Genomic DNA, 20,723 nt, shown 5'->3' on the forward strand with positions numbered 1-20,723 from the left:
ACGGCCCGCCAACATCTTCCAAATGCAGCCAGTTTAGTCCTTCTTTGTTCATTTTGTTTCCTTTTCTGTTTTTAAATTTTCCTAACAATTAATAAGCAGTGGCATTGAAAATATCTTACATGGGAACAGTCAACACGAAACATGCCTTTGTACATAATCCTGACTTGGGGACGAATCAACAATACCAAAGGACAAAAAGAAATATCAATTCAGACAACTCCAGTGCACGATAATTTCGGTGAGATCCCCCCCACCCACCCCGGCCCCGCCCCCACCCCCATATCCCGGGAGTACAGTGGTGTCTTGTAACTGGAGCTTGGCTTAGCCATCAGGGGACCCCCCGCTGGGCCCCCCATTCTGGCTGGGGGTGGGCCTCTAATGGCCCTGGGTCTTGGGCGGCTTGGGCTCATGGATGACAGCAGCCGCCGACAGCCACGGCCCGATGGCCCGAGCGGTGCTCTGCTTGGCCACACTGTAGTGGCTGATGACCGTGTAGAAGCGGCTTCTGGAGTTGGGGTCCTGGGATGAGTAGTAAGCATCCAGGGAGGCCGGGATGCAGCGCTTGTGCTGAGGACGAGAGAGACAGAGTCAGGGGGAGCTCAACGGACTGCTTCCAACCCACCCTGCCCCAGGGCCACTCCATCTGGGGGCCTCAGCCACAAGAGGCTCTGAATCAGAGGGTAGGGGATGTCACCTGGCCTGAGCCTGGCCCTCGGCGCTCTTTCCCCAACATCATCACCATCACCGCCTCAGAGCCACTGCCTACTCGAAACCAGAAAAAATAAACCTGAGGCTAGACTGGTGGTTGCTAGAGGCGGGGGGGTGGGGGATGAAGATGGCGGAAGTGGTTAAAAGGCACAGACTTCCAGAGATAAAATAAATAAGCTTTGGGGATGTCACGGACAATGGTGACTGTAGTTAAGAACACTGTATTGTATATTTAAACGTTGCTAAAAGAGTTGATCTTGAGAATTCTTTTTTTTTTTTTTTTTTTTTTTAAAGATTTTACTTATTTATTTGACAGAGCGAGAGATCACAAGTAGAGAGGCAGGCAGAGAGAGAGAGAGAGAGAGGGAAGCAGGCTCCCTGCCGAGCAGAGAGCCCGACTCGGGACTCGATCCCAGGACCCCGGGATCATGACCTGAGCTGAAGGCAGCGGCTTAACCCACTGAGCCACCCAGGCGCCCGATCTTGAGAATTCTTATCATAAGAAAAAAAAATTTTTTGTAACCATGTGGTGATGGATGTTACCTAGACTTACATTTAAACATATATGCAAATAATCAAATCATCACATTGATTCTTGAAACTAACATGTTATATGTCAATTATCCCTCCATTTACAAAAAAGAGAGAAAGAAACCTGAGGTTGATACTAATCCACAGTCCTCTGCTCAGTGACTATGAGGCTGTAGAGGGCACTCCTGACCCCCCATCCTTCCCACCCCCCCAGACCTCTTGATCCGGCTCATTCACCCGTCCCCCAGCTGCTTCTCTGGGCCATTGCCGCAGCCTATGACTGTCTGTTTTTGTTTTTTGTTTTTTTTTGTTTTTTTTTTTTATTTGTAACTCTTCTGATCAAAATCTTTGGTTCCCAACAAACATTGTTAGAATTGTCTATATGCGTTATCCTACAACATACATCAAATGGTCACAAAATAACATGAATATTATGACCAACAGTTAGATTGTTGAATTAACTTTAAGATTCCTCTTTCTAAATCCTTAGAATATATTCTACTGTGGGTGAACAGTCAATGCACTCTGCTCATTTGGAATATTTATTTTCTTTGTACGCCGACATCCCCAAATTATACAGAGCAAGGCTCTTTGTCAAGCTTGTTTTTAATTTTCAGGAATGACCTGTGGTTATTTATTTTTTAGATATGCCAGACATTTATAGATACCAAGGACAAATGGATAGCGAGAGGTCTCCAGAGAAGCCTTGCTCTTCTTCCCCGTCTCCCCTACTCCCTTCCTTCTTCCCCCACCCCCACTGAGTATCAATTTTCCTAGTTTTTTCATTGATTCTTCTAGAATTTTTCCTGAAAATAGAAACAAATATCCCTCCCCCTCCGAGCCCTTTCCTCACACAAGGGAAGCGTTTTTTCCTCTTCATTATTAACCTGGAGGATAATCCAGGCCCGGTTCTAGAGACCTTCCCCACCCATTTTCACAGCTGCCCAGAAATCCCTTGTGTGAACACATCATCATCCATTCAACTGTTCCCTCTTGAGAGTTGCTGCTTCTTTGAGAACCTCAGCTTTTAACTACCAGGAATGGAGTCTGAGGAAGCCACATAGCAGAACTGAAGGACGCGTGTTTCCAAGACAGAACACCCCCCATTTGACTCCCTCACTTGACAATGTAATGTGCTGATTTGGAAAACTCTCTTATCCAAACGTTCTTCCCCTGTTTCCTCACACGTAAAATGGGGGCAATAAAACCTTTTTTTCAGAATGCGTGTACAGCTTGGTTGAGATAATGTTTATGAAAATATCTAGAAAAGGCTGTGACTTTTAATAGGTGCTCAGTAAATGAACCGCTCCTGCCACAGGAACTGGGAATCGGACATCAAACCAGGAAGACAGGTGCCAAGGCAGAGCTTTCTGGATGGACCAGCCCCTCTCGGGTGGAAGCGAGCTCTCCCTGACCGCTGACCTCCAGCCTGAAGCGGGACCCCCTCCTACTCCAGACTCCGGAAAGCACCATCTGGGAGGAAGAACTTTACTGCCTACTGGAAGGAAACGAAATCCTTCGTGAAACCCCTTGCCAGACACATACCACATTCTCAATAGTCTGCAGGGAGGTTGCCCGAGTTTGGAGGCCCGTGAAAAGAAGACAGTGATAAACCCTCTAATTGAGGTTGGCACTCACCTGCCAGAAGCCCCTTACCTTATAGACAAATCCCTCTGGGCAGCTGTGGTCATAGGTGAAGGCTTTGTAAACCACCAGGAACACGATGCAGGCGAGGAAAGCAAGGGCCAGGCTGACGAGAATGGTGACCTAGAGGGAAACAACGCTGACAGTCATCCAGCCTCGGCCCTACCTGCCTTCAGCCCGGCACACAGGCAGCCTTTGAATCCTGGAGCTGGTGGGCAACACGGTGTGTCAGAAAGAGCAGCAGCAGTCTGCGGCCCGAAGACTGGCTCTGCCTCGCTCTGTCACTTACTCGTGGTATGACCTGGAACAAACTGCCTGTACTCTTTGGGCCTCAGTTTCCCTCTTCTACTAGATACTTTCTGAAGCTCCTTCTTGGCCCCAAGGTGTGATTTCCCCCCTCATTTACTTTTCCTGTTTTTGTTTTTCACGTTTCCTGTTAAGTGTTTGTGCTCAGGTGCACAGCCTGAAGCAGGGGGGTGAAGGAATGTGTGTGGGGGGCATCACTAATCCACCTGTCACTTCCGGTGCTTCTGCCCTCCATCACCTCAGCGCTACTACTGGATTCCAACCTCAGCACTACTGGATTCCAACCTCAGGTACACCTGCCCCTTTCACCTCCACTGGGACATGCAGTAGGCACCTTAGAAACATCAACTGAACTAATCCCCTGCTCCTCGCTGTCCCACATCTGTTGTGCCTACATTTTCCCCCAAGTCCACCTTTACAGTCACTCAGGTCAAACATCTTGGAGTCATCCTTTTTTTAAAAAAAATTTTTATTTTTGTTTATTTGAGAGAGTGAGAGAGAGCAAGCTGGAGTAGGGGAAGAGGAAGACAGAGAGGGAGAAGCAGGCTCTCTGCTGAGCAAGGACCCGATGCAGAACTCGATCCCAGGACCCTGGGATCATGACCTGAGCGGAAGGTAGAGGCTTAACCTTCTGAGCGACCCAGGCGCCCCTTGGAGTCATCCTCAACTCTTTTTCCCATATTCTACATCCAGGCCTCCATAGAAGCTATGGTTTCTGTCTTTGAAAATATCCCATAGTCTGATGGCTTCTGACCTCCCGGTTGTCTCCAGCCCGGCCGAGTCATCAGCACCTCTCACCTGCAGTCCCCAAGCAGCCTCTGACTAGCAACCTTCTTGCCCCCTATGATGTGGTGCCTACAGCAACCAGGGAGGTCCTTTCAAAATCTAAGTCAGGGCACGTCTCTTGCCTGCTCAGAAGCATCTAATGGTCTCCAAATTGCTCACAGTGAAAGCCCAGCTCCTAACCATTGCCCACGAGCAAACTTTAAAAAAATAATACAAGACTCAACAGACAGGATTCACCAGAAAGAAGTAGATGGTTAATTTCAAAGGCGTGTCCAGGCTTGCACGGCCCCATCCCACTCCCCGTGTACAAAGAGGTAGGGTAATCCCCATAACATGGGGCACCTAGTGTTACACGCAGATTTTTTTTCATGCTCTTTTTGAAAAGCAGGTAGCTGTTTGAGACAGTTGGCCCAGAAACATGGCAGAATTCTCCTCATGGAGAGGAGGTTTCTTTTGTTTCAGAAAAAAAATAGAATCAACCTTGGGTGTCCACATCCCATCTCCTTCCCACCCCAGGTTGTGGTTTATAAGGACCAGAAATCACAGAAGTTTATGTTGCTCCAAATGAACAGAGTTGTTTGCTGGCAGCTTTAAATACCGGGTGGGAGGCATTTGAAAAGGACAAGAAGAAGATGGAAATGGGAGGTGTCCATCCAAACCTGATGGGCAGACCCCCTCCATTAGAAATACCGTGTGCCATGTGTATGAAGTTTTAGGACAGTCTGCTATTATGATAGAAGAAAATATATATTTGGGTCTTGTTCCCAATTCCTGGCACAGAACTCCTAAAACCCTTATAATTTCCTAAATAATAGGAGTACTAGAAGCATCTTTTGCTCTAATATTTGGGTTTTGTGCCCGGTTCCTGAAATAGCCCAGATCCATAAAGACGAAAGAAGTGTTTTTTATTATTCATAACGAGCCCCTTCCAACCATACTTGAGTTTACGTTAATAATGTGACTTTCGGAAAGCCTCTAAGGAGGGGGGCCAGTTGTGGGGGCTGGGAGGCCAGCCATGGGATGAAAGGGTTGGAACTTTCCATCCCACCCCCTCACCCACAGGGAGGGGAGAGATTGAGTTCAATCACTAATGAACAGTGATTTCATCAATCATGCCTATGTAATGAAGCCTCCATAAAAGTCTTAACTGAAGGGATTTAGAGAGTTTCCAGATTGGTGAACAAGAACATGTCCATATGCCAGGAGTGTGGCTTACCCCATTATGCTACACGGGGCCAGAAGCCCCAGTGCCCAGGACCTGTCCACACTTCTCCCTGCGTATCCCCTCAGGGGGCTGTTCATTTGTATCCTTTGGAATAAATCAGTAAGACTAAGTAAAGCGCTTTCCTGAGTTCTATGAGCTGTTCTAGCAAACTATTAAAACTGAGGGGGGAGGGGCAGGAATTGCCAGTGACTGGCCAGTTGGTCACGAGCACAGATGCAGCCCAGGACTTGCGACTGGCATCTGAATTGGGGCAGCCTGTGGGATAGACCCCTTCCCTGGGAGGTGTGAGCTAGCTCCAGCAGCTAGTGTCAGGGGTGAGTTAAATTATAGAACATCTAGTCACCGTCCATTGAGAAAATTGGAGAATTACCTGATGCAGGGAAAACCTTGCACGTTTGACATCGTAAGTGTTGTGGAAGGATGGAGAAAAAGCAGTTTTTCTTTTCAGATGGCGACACGCAAAATTCACATGTAAACTCTTGTCAGCACAGTGGGCTGTCTGCCCCCGCATTTGCACACCAATCCCTCAGCTGCAGTCTGTTGCACACGCACCAGCCTCCTGCCCAAGATTGGGGTGCGGGTAGGGTGGGGTGAGACAGTGCAGAGATGGGACTGGAATCACCCAGGTAGGATGTGGAGAGAGTTGGAGATGTCAGTGGAGGCTGGAGGCTGGAGCAAGAGATGACCCACATATGCCTACACCCGCTTAGGGACCCTGAAGATAGTAGTTGATTAGTACAGGGAAGGGGACCACCACAGTCCACAGGCTAATGCTAAGGACCTAGGAATACCAGTCAGTAGATGTTTGGAATATAGATGTAAAGAATTGTAAATGCCCAGATTTCCCCATAACGAAGGGCAGAAACAATACAAATGTCCATGGACTAATAAATGAGTCAACACACTGTCCAGCCATATAATAGAATATTATTTATCTGTGAAAAGGAACGAAGTACTGGTAGATACTACAAAGGCCGATGGACCCTGCAAACACACTAAGTGGAAGACGCCAGACATAGAAGGCCACATATTATATGACTCCATTTATAGAAACATCCAGAATAGGTCAGTTCTTAGAGAGAATGCAGAGTGGTGGTTGCCAGGGGCTGGGGGTAAGGGGAAGGAGAACAGAGTTTCCTTTTGGGGCAAGGGCAATGTTCTGGAACTAGGTAGAAGTGGTACTTGCACAATGTTGTGAATGCAATAAATGGCACTCAAGTTTTCACTTTAGTTAATTTGATATGTGAATAATATCTGCATTTTTTAAAAAATGCCCAGAACCCGGGTTGATTCTTTCCATCAAAAGGACCTTGAAGTCCTGCTGGCATGTTGTCCCCAGAGCCGTGCGTGGGACTGAGACACAGACACGCTTACAGGTGCAGCCGCAGACAAAGGATGGCTGCGGAACTCGCATGTGCCAAGTAGAGAGCAGAGACCCGCAGCCCCCAGTCTGCCACTACCGCCAGCCTCGTGCAGGGTCCAGGGCAGCCCCCCAGAGAGCCCCCATTCTAATGTGATCTGACGAAGCAGAGACCCAGTCTCTGGGCTGACCCAGCATGGGCATCCCCGGGAAAGCAGCAGGTTGGTGAAGAGGAGGCGGCCCTGGGAGCCAGGGCAGGGCCAGTACACCTGTCCATGGGACACTTGCCCTTTAGGGAGCAGTGGGGGGAGGGGCTCTTCCCTTCCTAACAGCTCTGAGTTAAGGCCTGTTAAGCCCCCACTGAGGAGGGGCAGGGTCTGATCCACCTCAGTGCTCCCAGACCTTGATAGGTAAGCCCAGTAAATGTTTCTGGAACAAAGAAAGGGAGAGAGGGAGGGAAGAAGACAGGGAGGGAGGGAAGATTCTGTAGGATTCATTGCTGATGCCAAGATTGCTACTGCCCAGTGGATTCTCATTTACTGGGTCAGGGATGGTAGGTCCGGGGCATGGGCAGTCTTATGACCTCTCTGGGTGATTGTAACATCCAACAAAGGACAAGGACCTCTACTCTAGGATGACTAGGCGTGAGTGGTTCTCAAGCTGGCTACACATTTTTAGAGTCACCTGGACAGCATTTTAAATAATCCTAATGTTCTGCACCTGCCCCAGACCCACTACAGCAGAACCTCCGATGGTAGGGTTCAAGCCCCAAGGTGGCTGTCATGTGCCCACAGGGTTGAGAAGACTGTGACACATAGATGGTGGGCAGGGTGCCCTGTACCACCGCCACAGACCAGAGTCCAGTGCTGAGAAGGGTGGCAGGAGTGCAGCCACTGAGGGATTTTGCTGAGCCAAGCTAAACAGACCCGGAACGAGGCTGAGCAGAGGCCATTTCAAGGGAAGGAGGCTTTGTCTCCCTGTCCTGAATCTTGATGACTTCTGCAGCTAGAGGCCAGTCATTCCCTAAGACCCTGTGGAGGTCAGAGAATATAGGGCTGTGAGTCAAGCCCAGGCCCTCCCTGAAGCCTCAAGGCCTATAGAGTGAGGGGGGGGCTGGACAGATGGATATGGGTACATGCTCACCAGGGATAACACCATGACTGAGGGCATCGGCTCAGGGGACTGCTGGACCTAAAGTTGGTAGGGGACCACAGAAGGTCTCCTGGGGGAGGTAATGTTGGAAGTGACTTCGGGGAAGAAAACAGAATAGGGAAGGAAGAAGGTTCTGGGCAGAGAAGTCGTGTCTGCCGTGGACAGGAAGCTGGGGCTGTTCTGGAAACATCATATGGTTTGACATGGCTGGCCCAGAGGGTATGACTGAGGGAGAGAGAGGTCTGGGGAAATAGGTAGGTGGCAAGGAAAGACCAGGCTACAACTTGGACTTTATCTCCAGGGTAACAGGGAGCCTCTGAAGGTTTTAAGGAGGGAAGTGACGGGATACAAACTATGTTTTAGAGAGATGTCTTGGAGGCAAGGTGGAGGCAGGTTTGCAGGGGCATGGCTGGAGGGAGAGAGGCCAGTGGGGAGGCTGAGGCACCAGGGCATGCCCCAAATGCAGAGGCTGGACATGGGGCCATGAGGGTGGAAGGGGTGCACTGTATGAGAAGTGCCTAGGAGGTGAGCAGGGTGATGTGAGAGGGGAGGAGCAAGGGGCTGACCCTGGGGACGACGGGGGACTTTTGGGCTGGTCTGGATTCTTGTGCATGTCTTTGGTTGTTGGAAGGGTCCCCAGAGAGGATCCCAGCGAGAAGCTCCCACTTCCCCCAAAGAGTGCCTCACATGGGGAAGCTTGGCTGCACATCCATAATGACAGACTCAGTTTGCATAACCTCAGAAACGTCCTACGGCCTTCAGCCTCTCTTCCTGATGTAACAACATGGAACTAGAAATAAATCCTGTGCTAGGTTCGGGTTTCCTGAGAGGTGCAGTCCTCCCTGCTGGGCATGGTCTCCGCTCCCCGTCTCCAGGCGCCTCCTACCCCCCAACACGTTCATCAGTGCAACCACTCAGCACGGACTGATGAAGGGCCTATCACGAGCCAGATGCTGCCTGACAGTCGTCACCTCAGGACCTTATGGCAGAGAGAGGGTCAGACGCGGAACAAGCACGTCACCAAGAAATAATTCTAAAACAAGCCCCATGCGAGATCTGGAATGGCACATAGAAGGGATAGGGTGGTCCAGGGAGCCCCGCATAAGAAGACTCTGGCCAGAGCCGTCCAGGATGATGCACCAGCCCAGAGACCCATTAAGGGAGTCGCTGGGTCCTAGGGGGTCTGGAAAGAGCAGGGGAGCTGAGACTGGGGACAAGGGGAGAGAACACTGAGACGAGATGCCACAGGGCTTTGAGACCAAGGTCACCTTTGTCCTGCTCAGGAGAGCAACTTCCCACAGTATCGATCCCATATTTCAGGTAATGTCCTGCTCAGCCTGGCCTATCTCTGCCACCTCCAGCCATGCAGGCCGCCATTCCCTGGCTCACATGGTCCCCTCCAGACACGCGCAGCCCACTGAGCCCTCCTGCACTCGTGCATCTCAACCTGGAATTCCCATGTGTCCTCCCTCGTCACAGAGAATGGTCCTCAGCCTTCTGGTCCAGCCTACTATGCCTTCCCTGCCTGGCTCTGTACCAGGACCTGCACTGGCCACCTGAAGGCATTCCTTCTGTTGTTGTGACCTCTTCATACCCTTGAAACCTCCCTTCCCCAGGGAGTGCCTTGGGCAGCGAGCATTTCTCACCATCTACTCTGTGCCCGGCACCATGACTCCCACAGAGAAGCATGTACTCCCAAAGCTCCAACCCCTCTGGAAGACTGCCATTTTTCTCAACATATGTTCCTCTTATGCACCCTTTCCTCTCTTAGTGAACTCTTAGGCATGCTTCAAAACCCAGCTCACAGCATGTTGCCTTCCCTGGCGAGCCTTCCCTTGCCTACTTGTGCTCTCATCACACTTTCTTTCCTCTACCACTTAGCACTTGGCCCCATACCAGGACTCTTCATCCTATCATGTGTGTCATGGGACAGGGGCCATATCTCGTTTGCCTCTGTGGTCCCAGCTTCTGGGACTGGCACTGGGTAGAGGGGATGCTAATGCAAATTCCACATTCCCTACTCCTCACCCCCTTTCTCCTCTTTGGCACAAAGCACTACCAGTAGCGAATTTTCAGGGCCCTTCGTAACTGTTTCACTGCCTTGCAGGTTGACTGGATAAAATCACTGCATAAAGTCATCTGAGAAGTTCGTCTGACGCTGGAAGAATTATTAGTTGCCTCTGGAGCAAACTCCTGGTCTGTGTCCTGTGGCCGTCAAAGATGAGAGCTTCTCTCTAACGGCTGGGAGGACTGGGCCCCGCCATTCCAGGCACTGCCCATGAAGTTCTGTGCAGCAGTGGTGACCCCATTCCAAAAGGGCTCTCAGCCTGCATCTGCCTCCGATGAGCTGTGTGAACTTGGGCAGGATGCTTCACCTCTCTGAGCCCATTTCCTTATCTGTTAAATGGGGGCAAAACTTCCACCCTACAAGACTGCTGTGAGGATTTGTTGAGATATTGTCTGCGAAAGTGCCCGGTGTTGTCCTGGTGCACGGGCTCAGCCAATAGTAGCCGTCATTTACTGACTGTTCCGGAACGTACAGGGTACTGTGTCTAGCACATTATACGTATCATCTTTTTTAAATCTTTCATGGGAAACCTGTAAACCCAGTTATGACCCCCATTTTACAGCTGTGCAAACAGAAGTGTAGAGGCACCAAGTAGCCTGCCCAAGGCTTCCTGGTAATCGAAGCAGCAGAGCTTGAGTGAAACTTTGGAATATCTGATTCCAAAGTTCTCAACCCTGACCACTACCTTAAGCAGAATTTTGGTAAACATTTCTCTGTGCTGCTGCTGCCTTTGCTTGCAATAATGCAATGAAAGAAGACAATCTGTACTATTAACTTATTCAAGGGGGTATGTCACCTGGATGTGGAAATCCCAGGAGTTAGGAAGACAGAGGAGAAGAACAAAAGCCTCCTGCTGTCTGCTGAGCCAAGACACTGATCTAGGACCCTCATTATGGCAAGAAATGTGAATTTCATTCACATTCGTGTACTGCAGCCTCGTGGCATCACAGTGCCCAGGAAACCAGCCTTTTTATGAAGAATGCAAACCCTGGAAACCTCAAAGCAATCGAACCACTCGCATCGGGGAAATTAAACTTTGTGGGAAGATAAAAACAGAGCTACCCGACAGACATTCATCTTTTGTATGTGACAGCTGGAACCTCCAGAGACAGAATTAGGCCACCCGGTGCCTTGCTCCTGGCTCGGTCCCAAAGATCCTGACAATAGGGCTTGAGTGGCAAGTACAAGGGGATGGCAAATTCTCCATAAACCCTGCCTCAGTGACATCCTGCTTTTGCTGGCCCTGGCCCTAGCACCAAGCACTTAATGGAGTAGAGCTTTCGAGCCAGAATGTCTAGAAGGAAAGCCCAGTTCCATCACTAACTTGCTATGTGACCTGGGTGAGCTGCTTGGCCTTTGGAATCCCTGACCTATCTCTAAAATGAGGGAGACACTGATAGCTACTAAGACAGAACGTGACAATGCATGAAGCCTTCAGGCTAGGCCTGGCCTGTGGTAATGACCTTAGTTGGCACCTATGGAGCACATTCATGGGTCACATCACTTCAAGTCCTTGAAACTCCGTGTGGAAGGTACTAACCATGTGCCCATTTTATAGATGGCCATGACTGGACATGTATGAAGGCAGAGTGATGATTTAAACTCAGGTCTAACTCAGAAATACAGCTGCCTCACCATATGTTACCCTGCTGATAGATCTATAGCTGTGTTAGAGTTTATTTTTATCCAGAGTGCGCTGCACCATTATAATAAGAACAACATTGGAAATCCAAGAGGAAAACACCCATTACAATCCTGCCATCGTCTCGAGTCTGTTTTTACACACTTTCTATTTATTCTTATCCACGTGCATCCCCACATAAATTCTGATTCCTTCCGCTTCTTTCCATTTTACCCATTCGTGGCCCATCCTGCTCTCTACGATCACAGAGAAAGTATCCCCACGTACCAAGTCTGGCCCCTCTCAGCCCCGGACAGACCTCCACTTTACCATCTGCCAATGGCTCAGAGTCATTACACTGATGTACGCAAAAATGTCACGAGGTGCGACTAAGATGAATAATGCAAAAGGCCAAAGTGCCACATAGATGTGAAAGTGCTGAACTATTATTGCTCGTGGCCATCGTTGTTATTGTTAGAATTGTGCATCCTCAGAGCTGAGTTTGGTCCAGCTGTTTCGCAGCATGAGGACCATCGGGTATTAGACTGTGTTGCCATCTCCAGTGACCTGTGCTCCTGGACGGACAGCCCCTCAAGAGCAGCACTGTCTACCTTTGGGCTTCCAAGGGCCTGAGGGCCCCACCAGTGATTCTTACTAATGAGACAGAAAGGGGGATCATGGGGATAATCTTTTCTCTGGCTTCTCCTGCCTTCCCTCCCCATCCATCATCTCTGCTGGCCTCCAAAGGGATATTCTTAAATTATTCCCTAGCACACTTCGTGGGAGCGCCTGCAGGTCCCATCTCGGCCCATGGCAGGGCTGACCTCATGCCCAGACACAGTGTGTCTACGATTTTGAGCACCAGGGCCATCTGAAGACATTGAGCCGATGCAGGGGCCCAGAACTTAGGGCCCTTCATACTTCTCTGACACCCAGAAACCAGCATTTCCACATAAGTCCAATAAACTATAGTTAGATCAAGGCAAAGACCAAAACTCTTTGCCTGGCCCCCAAGAGAAGAATGCAAGGAGCTCACACCCTTGATTGACAGATACTCAGCACCTTACAAATATTAGCTGACTCAGTCCTATCTAGTACCTCAGAAAGTGGGTATGGTTGCTATTCCTGCTTTCTAGACAATGAACCTGAAGATTGCAGGTAGGTACTGGGTAAGTTGCCAGAGTTTTCCAGCCCATCAGTAGTGCAGCAAGACCTAGAAGCCAGATCTGTTTGGATCCAAAACACATTGTCTTTCCTCAACACTGTACTGTCTTCATCGTCTGGCCTCTGCTGACCTGTCCCCGGAACCCTCACTCACACACACACACACACAGACACACACTCACACAGACCAACATACTGACACATGTAGACATACAGAGACACACATGGAAACCTATGCACCAACACACAGACATACAAAGACAGACACACACACACACACACACACACACACACACACATAGTCCCTTTCTCTCTCATTAGTTCCTGAAAGTTTTAGGCTTCCTGCTACTGACATGCCTTTCCACTGCCTTCCCCCTGGACACACAGGAAGCTTTCCTAGACCTTTCCCTCAGGAATGAGGCCACTCTGAAGCCTCCAGGTGCTGGGTTCTAGCCATGGTCACTTAGCACTCTGTGTTGTCACGACTTCTTGCCCCTTCAGCCCACCCCACTAGACCAGGAGCTTTCCAAGGGCAGGGGCCATGCCTCTGTGACCTGCCTTAGTTCTTGTCCTGGTCCTGCCACAGAGAACACAGGAGGCACCTGTGGAGGACTCACACCCATTTGCTTCAGCTACACCTGGAGCCGGCCCGAGCAGAGTAGGGCAGGTTTCGTCCAGCCAGGGGGCCCTCCATGCACCTCACAGCCACAGTCAGAGGCACACAGCCGTCTCCCGGCGTCCCAACCAACCCTTGTCTAGACTCAGCCTGCAGCCCCATCTCCATGGAGACGCTGGCCCTGCAGCCCAAATAGCAGTTCCATTAAGCTACTTTCATTCCTCAGTCCCCTTTCTTGGCAGAAGAGTTGATTTAAAAAAGAGAGAGAGAATCGGGTCAGCAAAATTGGTTTGGAATATTAGAACTCATCCTCCATGTTCCAATGCATGGTACCCCTAGGAATGCCGGTGGGGATTCAGAGCCAGATAAGCCACCCCACGTCTTCCTATAAACCTTGCAGGGGTGAGAAACCAGGCCTACCAATGCCACAGTGGCCCCACAGCAGAGGGTCCCGGAACAGGAAGCAGCTGTGTTTGGGGGAGGTGTCATTTCAGCTCCTCTCCTCAATTTGCTGCCTTTGTCCATGAGGGGGAAGGAATCTGTACCCGCATCTTCTACCTCCTCTCCCCTCCCGCCCCACACAGACTCACAGACACACAGACATGTGCGCCCTACCCCCCTGGAGGAGTCTTGGGAAAGAGATGCCCAAGAAAGAGTCAAAGCCCCAAGTCTGAGACTGCTACCTCTGGAAGGTCTGCTTGCAAGACAAGCACTTGGCTGGTGCCTGGGAACCGGCTCATTCCAGAACCAGTAAGAGTGGCTCACTGTGCCTAACCTACACAGAGAACACGGGTGATGCTGACCACCTGACTTCCTTCTGGGAGTCTGGAATGTGGGTACATGCCGGGGAGGGGGTGCCTACGTGACCAGCTTCCAGTAAGAACCCTGGGAGTTGCCTGGTAGACGCCATTCCCTGCATGTCACAACTCATTGCTGGGGGAACTGCGTCCAGCGTGACTCCATGAGCAGAGGAGACTGGAAGCCTGTGCCTGACGGGGTCCTTTCTCCTTTGCTGACTGTGCCTTGTCTCCTTTTCACTGTAATAAAGCGTAGTGCTGAGTACAGCTCTATACTGGGTCCTGGGAGTCCTGCTTGTGAATCACCAGCCTGGGGGTGGTCTCAGGGACCTCCAGTATGGCTCCCCTCACTGTCCCCCTTTCTGGTTCCCCTAAAGGAGAAGCACCGTGGACCTCATTTCTCAGAGCTTGGCAGGAATGCCCCTGTTTTACTATGGACCCCATGCCTTAAAGACAGGCACCGGGTTCCAGGCTCCTGCCTCTCCAGCTCAGGCCCCTTGAATATCGCTTCTTTACTTCTTGCCTCGTGGATCAGGACGGGGTAAAGGTCTTCTTTTTCCTGACCAGGAGGAACCTGTGCCATCTCTTTTCGAGTCTATACCTCCTCTCCTTGTGGCCTCTTGACCCAGGTCATCACTCCTCACTGGGTGAGCCTGACCTTAGGATTTGACCTTGGGATTTGGGACCAAACACACTCTCTCCTATCTTCCAGCTCCCATGTTCCTCCCTCTGGTGGTGGCGATTGTGCTTTGGATGGCCCTTTTCTCAAAAGGCAGTACAAGCTCCCTCCTTGGGGTGAGGGTGCACAGGCCAAGATGAGAAGCCAGAGATTGTCCGAGACCTCCCACCCACAGCCTCATGCCCACTTTGCTCACAGAAGAAGCTGTCTCTCGGGATGTCAGGTACTTTGCCTCCTTCCATACAGACATCCTTGGCAGGGAGCCTCAGAAGGAAAGAGTGGAAGGATTCTGGCACTGAAATATTTGTCTTCCCAGCTCTTGGTGAAGTACACATGTGGGTACGTAAGCTGACTCCACAGTCACATGGCCCAATCAGGATGCTCCCCAGTTTCACATTTAGGTCACACCTAGGAGCTGAGTCCATCCTCGAGACCCAAATATTCCCAAGTCAGCCAAGGAGGTTTTAGTGTGGCCTCAGGAGGAACACTTTACCATCAGTCTGTTCCGTCCTGATAAAGAGGTAGAAATGCAGTGGTGGTCCCATTTAGATTTCCTGAGAAAGGCCTCAGCTTTCTCATCTGGAAATTGGGATCATAATAACTACTTCAAAGCACCAGGATGAGGATAAAATGAGATCACTGTGCGGAAATACTGAGCCCAATGCCTGGTCTCAGAATAAAGATGTCTCCAGGTTTAAAATCTGATTTCCTCTGACTGTCCCACAGTTCCATGCTTAGAATGATTTTTTTTTTTCCCATGCCAAACAAACCACATTCATTGAATATTAATGGATTCATTCTCCTATTTTAGATTCCTTGAACTCAAGGACATACCTGTGAATGAGAGATTACCAGAATGACCAAAACAAAGACCCCTGATGTGTTCATGGGTCTGTTTGGCCCAATCAGAAGGAAAAAAATTGTTTGGGTTTTATGAACTATCCAGACAAGACTGAAGACAGCCATCACTAGTGCCCCCATCACTAGTGGTAGGGGCCACCCGGAGGCCCATGCAGACTCAAAACAGACATGCCTCTCCACTTCCAGCTCCTCCCCCTGGTTTCTACATGGCTTTGGGCAAGTTCTATGACATCTCTAAGCCTCAGGTTCTCTGCCTAAAGGTGGGAGTGATTCCCTAGCTCCCAGGAGCACTGAAAGGTACCATGCGATCATATAGACCACCAGCCCAGCTTTGCTCTGGAGCAGTGCACATTCAGTGGAGGGCAGAACAATTTCTGTCATATTACCTCTGGGGTAGAAACGCTGACCCTGGAGGGGCAGGAGAGGTCTGGAGAGTAAGCGTGTGTTTTGTTCACTCCCATGCTCTGTTTAATTCCTTCATTGGAGTCAGTTCCTGGAGAGGAAGTTGGCTGTGCTTCCGGGCCATGCTTCCATATCCAAGATGATATGTAAGAGTATTTAAATACAGTTGGCTGTTTTGACTTTATTTCTTCTTGATAACTTTTTAAAACCAATCCTATATGGTAGGTCTTCTCAGTTTTCCTGTTTTATAAATGAGGAACATAAGACCCGAAGAAGGTAAGTCGCTTGCCTAGGTAAACTCAAATAATGAATTAAGAAGCAGAATTTGAACCCAGGTTGACCCCAAAGGCTTTGTGTACCTTCCACTCACACTACTTCCTCTGGAGTGGCCGCTAGTAGCATGGAAGACAAAGGTTCTCTCCATCCCTAAACCAAAAAGATGGCATTATTACATTGTTAGATCAGCTCCCTGTGGAAGCCCCCAAAAACCCATTAAAGAAGCCTATTCTCTAGGGCCCCAAATGAATCCCGCTCAGTAAATTGCCTTTTGAAAGAAAAAGGAAACATCCGTGGCCTCAAACTTTATATGAACAATGATTCGAGACTCTCTTTCAGAACCCAGGAAGGGAAATTCCCCCACAGAAGGAGGAGTGTGCCCAAATGTCGACCCAGCTCAAGCCAAGAATTCATTAATAACTGTGGAAGGCTTGAAAAAGAAAAAGCACAATTTAAAGTGGAACATTCCAAAGCAATAACTTATTTCTCAATGTAATTTGCTGTTGGCATAATCATCAGAAAGAAGAAATGAGGTTCTGGTGGCCCAGCTTATGTGGGAGACAAATCTCTGGCCTCCCAAAGTATTTTGCATTTCAGAAGTTCAAACCATTGTTTGTTTTGGACCAGAGGATGTTAAGATGGTGATGTTTTTATAGGATGGAGAGGCTGAGGCCTTACTTCACAAGGTTGTGTCTTTCTAAGCTGACAAAGACAAATGTAGAAGAGAGACATAAACAAATGCAACTTGATCTAAATGATGTATCAAGGGGGAGGGAGTCAACCTATCCTAGTCTCCCACTAGGTGTGAGCATAGAACAGACAAGCAACATAAATGAGGGAAAAGGGCGAGGGCACTGGAGGGAACACGCCCCACCGGGGACAGCAGCTGCTTGGCCCCAGGAAAGTGGCATCAAGGACAGGAAGGAGGGCCTATCACAGCTGATCTTCTGCTTTCTCAAGAAAAGACAGAGGTCCTGAACTTTAAGTGAAATTTCCCAGTGTTCAAATTGGGGGCAGCAGACACAAAACTATGTTTTCTTTTATTATGCATTTTAAATGTGCCCTTATAAAATTGGTCTTTTAAATCTTATTTTGCAGGAAATAAGGTTCCAAAAAGTCACTGGTTCAGGGTCAGATAGCAGCAAAGGTTGAAATCAGGACTTGCTCCCAATCAGTCCTATGAGGGAGGTAATGACTGATTAGTGCACAGGACAGGTGGGGGGATTCAAGGGGTCCAGAGCATGTGTCCACAAAACCTCTCCAGAGAGGCCCAGCACCTTCTACCCCAGGGAAGGAAGGGAATTTGCAGGTGTGGAGAAGAAGGACCTAACATTTATCAAGCATCTGCTGTGAGCCAGGCACAGGGTTTTGGACCCGTTGCTTGATCGAGTCCACACAACAACTGTTTGATGAAGTTGTTATTGTCCCTGTCTTATTGAGGTCAAGCTAGGGGACTTCCCAGCATCCCACAGCAAGGCTAGGTCAAGGCCTTCTAACATTTGCTCAGCACACCTGGGCCTTCTTCCTGCTTGGGCTGCTGAACAAGGGGAGCCCTGGAGCTTTTCCTGCAACCTTGTCACTCACCTGCATTTTGTAAGTATGGTCCAGACAAGGAGACCCTCGCAAATCTTGCCAGGGCTCTTGGGCACCCGGGGAAGCTCAGTAAAATAAGATGTCACACAAGCCTTGCTGTTTCCACAAGGAGTGATTGCAGCTACAAATCTGTCCCAACATGCAGGCAAATGGGCTTTGGACAGATAGGACACGATGTTGATCTACTGCAGCCGTGATCACGATTTTAATTTATTATGAAGAAAACAAAAGGCTTCCAAAGGATCAAGGTGCAAGAGGCATAGCAATTCAGTTTTGGCTTTGCAGGGACTGGGATGCAGGGGTTTAAAAAGGAAGCAGTGGGAGGCGGGAGAAGGAGCCAGGCTCTGACTCCAGACTGGCCTGGGATCTAGTCTCTACTCCACCATTTTCTGGCTGTGTGACCTTAAGCAAGTAGCGCCACCTCTCTGAGCCTCCATCTCCTATCTGCAAAAATGGAAATTCATAACACTACCTACCAGACACATTGGAAGGACTCCCAAAGACACTGGATGTAAAGCGCCCAGCAATGTTGGATATCATTATTGTCATTATTACTGAAATACATTCCTTAAGCAGTCGCCTACAGAGCCAACTGCTTGACTTCCTGTCACTGAAATAGCCGACGCTTAGTCGAACCTCTTAATTTCATCAAAATGGTCTGGTGAGTCAGAGCCTTAATTAACTTTTGCATGGTGTTCTCGGGGCAGGAATCAGACCCTTGCATTTCGCCCACTCTCCCTGACTCCAAATAATGGAAACGCATGTCCCTTAAAAATTGCTCTGACTCTACAAAGGCAAGCAAATCACCCAGCAGACACACAAGGTTGAGCACACAGCCAGCCTACAGGGCCGAGGAAAGACCTCTCTGCAGAACACTAAAGCAAGGGCTTGGAGCTTAAAGGAGATTGCAATCTGGGCCCCTATTTGTGTGCTTATCCAATGGCAACCCCGGCCCGACCCCTCCCAGCAGTCCTGGTTGGAGGAGTCGGGCATCGTGACCCAGAGGGAAGGGCCAGTGTCATTTCCTCAATGCAGTTCTTTGCCGGACTGCAGAAAACCAAAGTGTTGGGAGTGAGGTTCAGGTCAGGGCAGAAGATACAGAAGATACAGAGTGTGGGATGTTCACAGTGATAGGTTCCATGGCTAAGCAAACCGGTTGGACATTGGCCCCGCGCTGTCTGTTCCTCGAGGGTCTCCAGCCTCAAGGATTCATCTTGGTAGCCCTTGTATTGGGCCAGGGCTTCACTTCAGTAGGTGTTCAATAAAATCTGTGCCGAGTAAATAAAGGCACCTTACTAGTTTCATTCGTCTGATTTTTATTACACCCTTCCCATCTTTTTCCAGAAATGATTTAAGGCAACTTCTGAGCTACATGATTTAGTAATCACTATTATTCACTGAGTGTTCCCGATGTGCCAAGTTCTGCCTTGAGGACATTATCTGGTTTCTCCAGTGCATCTTCACAACAGTCCTCTGTGCTAGGGATTATGATGATTATCTGCATTTCACAGATGAGGAAAATAGTAATGAAGTAAGTGGAAGGAACAAAGATGGGCATAAATTGGAAGCAGGTGTTGTAACAGTGCCCGTACTCAGAGCAGGGGGCAAAAAATGGGCTCAGTGTTTATTAGAGCCTGACTAAAGAAAGGAACTGGATCTGTTAGAACATTCAGAGTCCAGATAATAGATAGGAAGGAAGGGAGGAAGAAGGGAGGGACGGAGGGAAGGAGGGAAGTGAGGGAGGGAGGAAGGGGGTGGAGAAGAAAGGAAAGAGGGAAAGACGGAAGGGAGAAAGAAAAGAAAACTGACTGCTCAGAAGATACACAAATGGCTCCTATCTGACTTGTGTGGCCCTGGACAAGTTACCTCTCTCTCACCCTCTGTTTTGTCCTCTGTACAAAGGGAGTGATTACAGTAATGTCCCCATCACAGGGCAGTTAGGAAGGTCCAGGATATGATAAAGACAGCAAGCCCAGTGCCTGGAACCCAGAAGACACTCCGTCAATATTCACCCTCCTGTCTCTTCACTGACCTTTTCCCCCCATCCACTTATTGAAGGAGATATCTTGGAGCGTAGACGTTTAACTGTAAAATCATTGGCAAGGCTGCCCAGCCAGCTAATTATTACTTAAAAAGAAGAAAGGAGCTGTGCAAGGCATCTTGGGGCTTTTCAAGCAAGCCTGCATCTGAATTTCATGAGCAGTGGGTGGCTGAATGGTTTGGTGAGTTCTAGCCTGGGCCCTGCTTGAAATCCACGTTAAATGAAAGGTGCCTCCAACTCCCCATTATAGTGCTGTGCCCTGGGAGGCTCACAAAAGTCACGCATTTCCATCATCTCCTGCATCCGAGAAATGCAATTGATTTTCCTGGCCTCATTTTCATGTTTTAAAGAACTATTTCCCCAGGGCTCCTCTGAGACCTGAAACGGAGAAAACCTCATTCATAATTTACCATGTAACCCAAAGACTAATCACGCACCTGACAACAGATACTGGCAGAACACCTAGTCCACAGCAGACCCAGAGCCAGGCACGTGGGACGTAGCGATGACAGACACGTGGTCTCCAGGAGAGCCCCTTAGAAGACAAGCTGTGATGAAGACCACATCAGGCAAGAGGGTTCCTGAGACAGTCTGGAAGGATGCGGGGAAGGGTGATGCGGGCAGAGAGAACAGCCAGTGCAAAGATATGGGGGTGTGGATGGTACGTGATGGTGAATGAGGAAGCTTGAAAGGTAAACAGAGGCAAGCTCAAGAAGGAGCACAGTGTCAGACTAGAGTTTACTGGGAGAACCAGAGAGCTAACCTATGTACTATCCAGTGTTTACTGATGTGGTTCCATTCAAGCACTAAATATTACTCTGGCAGTTTGGATGGAAATTGAATTGGAGGTAGTAAAATTGGGAGGTAGGAAGACCAGTCAAGGACTCTAAAAA

General features: G+C 49.2%; 1 protein-coding gene across 1 annotated transcript in view; it reads right to left on the minus strand.

Moving 5' to 3' along the window:
* Positions 1 to 375: 375 nt before the first annotated feature.
* Positions 376 to 20,723, minus strand: part of LOC111141261 (neuronal vesicle trafficking associated 2) — a 51,483-nt gene continuing 31,135 nt past the window's right edge. The window contains exons 4-5 of the mRNA XM_022493709.1: positions 2,896 to 3,006; positions 376 to 567 (exon numbers count right to left, since the gene is read on the minus strand). Coding sequence (XP_022349417.1) covers positions 376 to 567; positions 2,896 to 3,006 — 303 coding nt within the window. The remainder of the gene's footprint in view (positions 568 to 2,895; positions 3,007 to 20,723) is intronic.

Source organism: Enhydra lutris, unplaced genomic scaffold (assembly GCF_002288905.1).
Source record: "Enhydra lutris kenyoni isolate GAN:26980312 unplaced genomic scaffold, ASM228890v2 scaffoldscaffold5, whole genome shotgun sequence".
Lineage (NCBI taxonomy): Eukaryota > Metazoa > Chordata > Mammalia > Carnivora > Mustelidae > Enhydra > Enhydra lutris.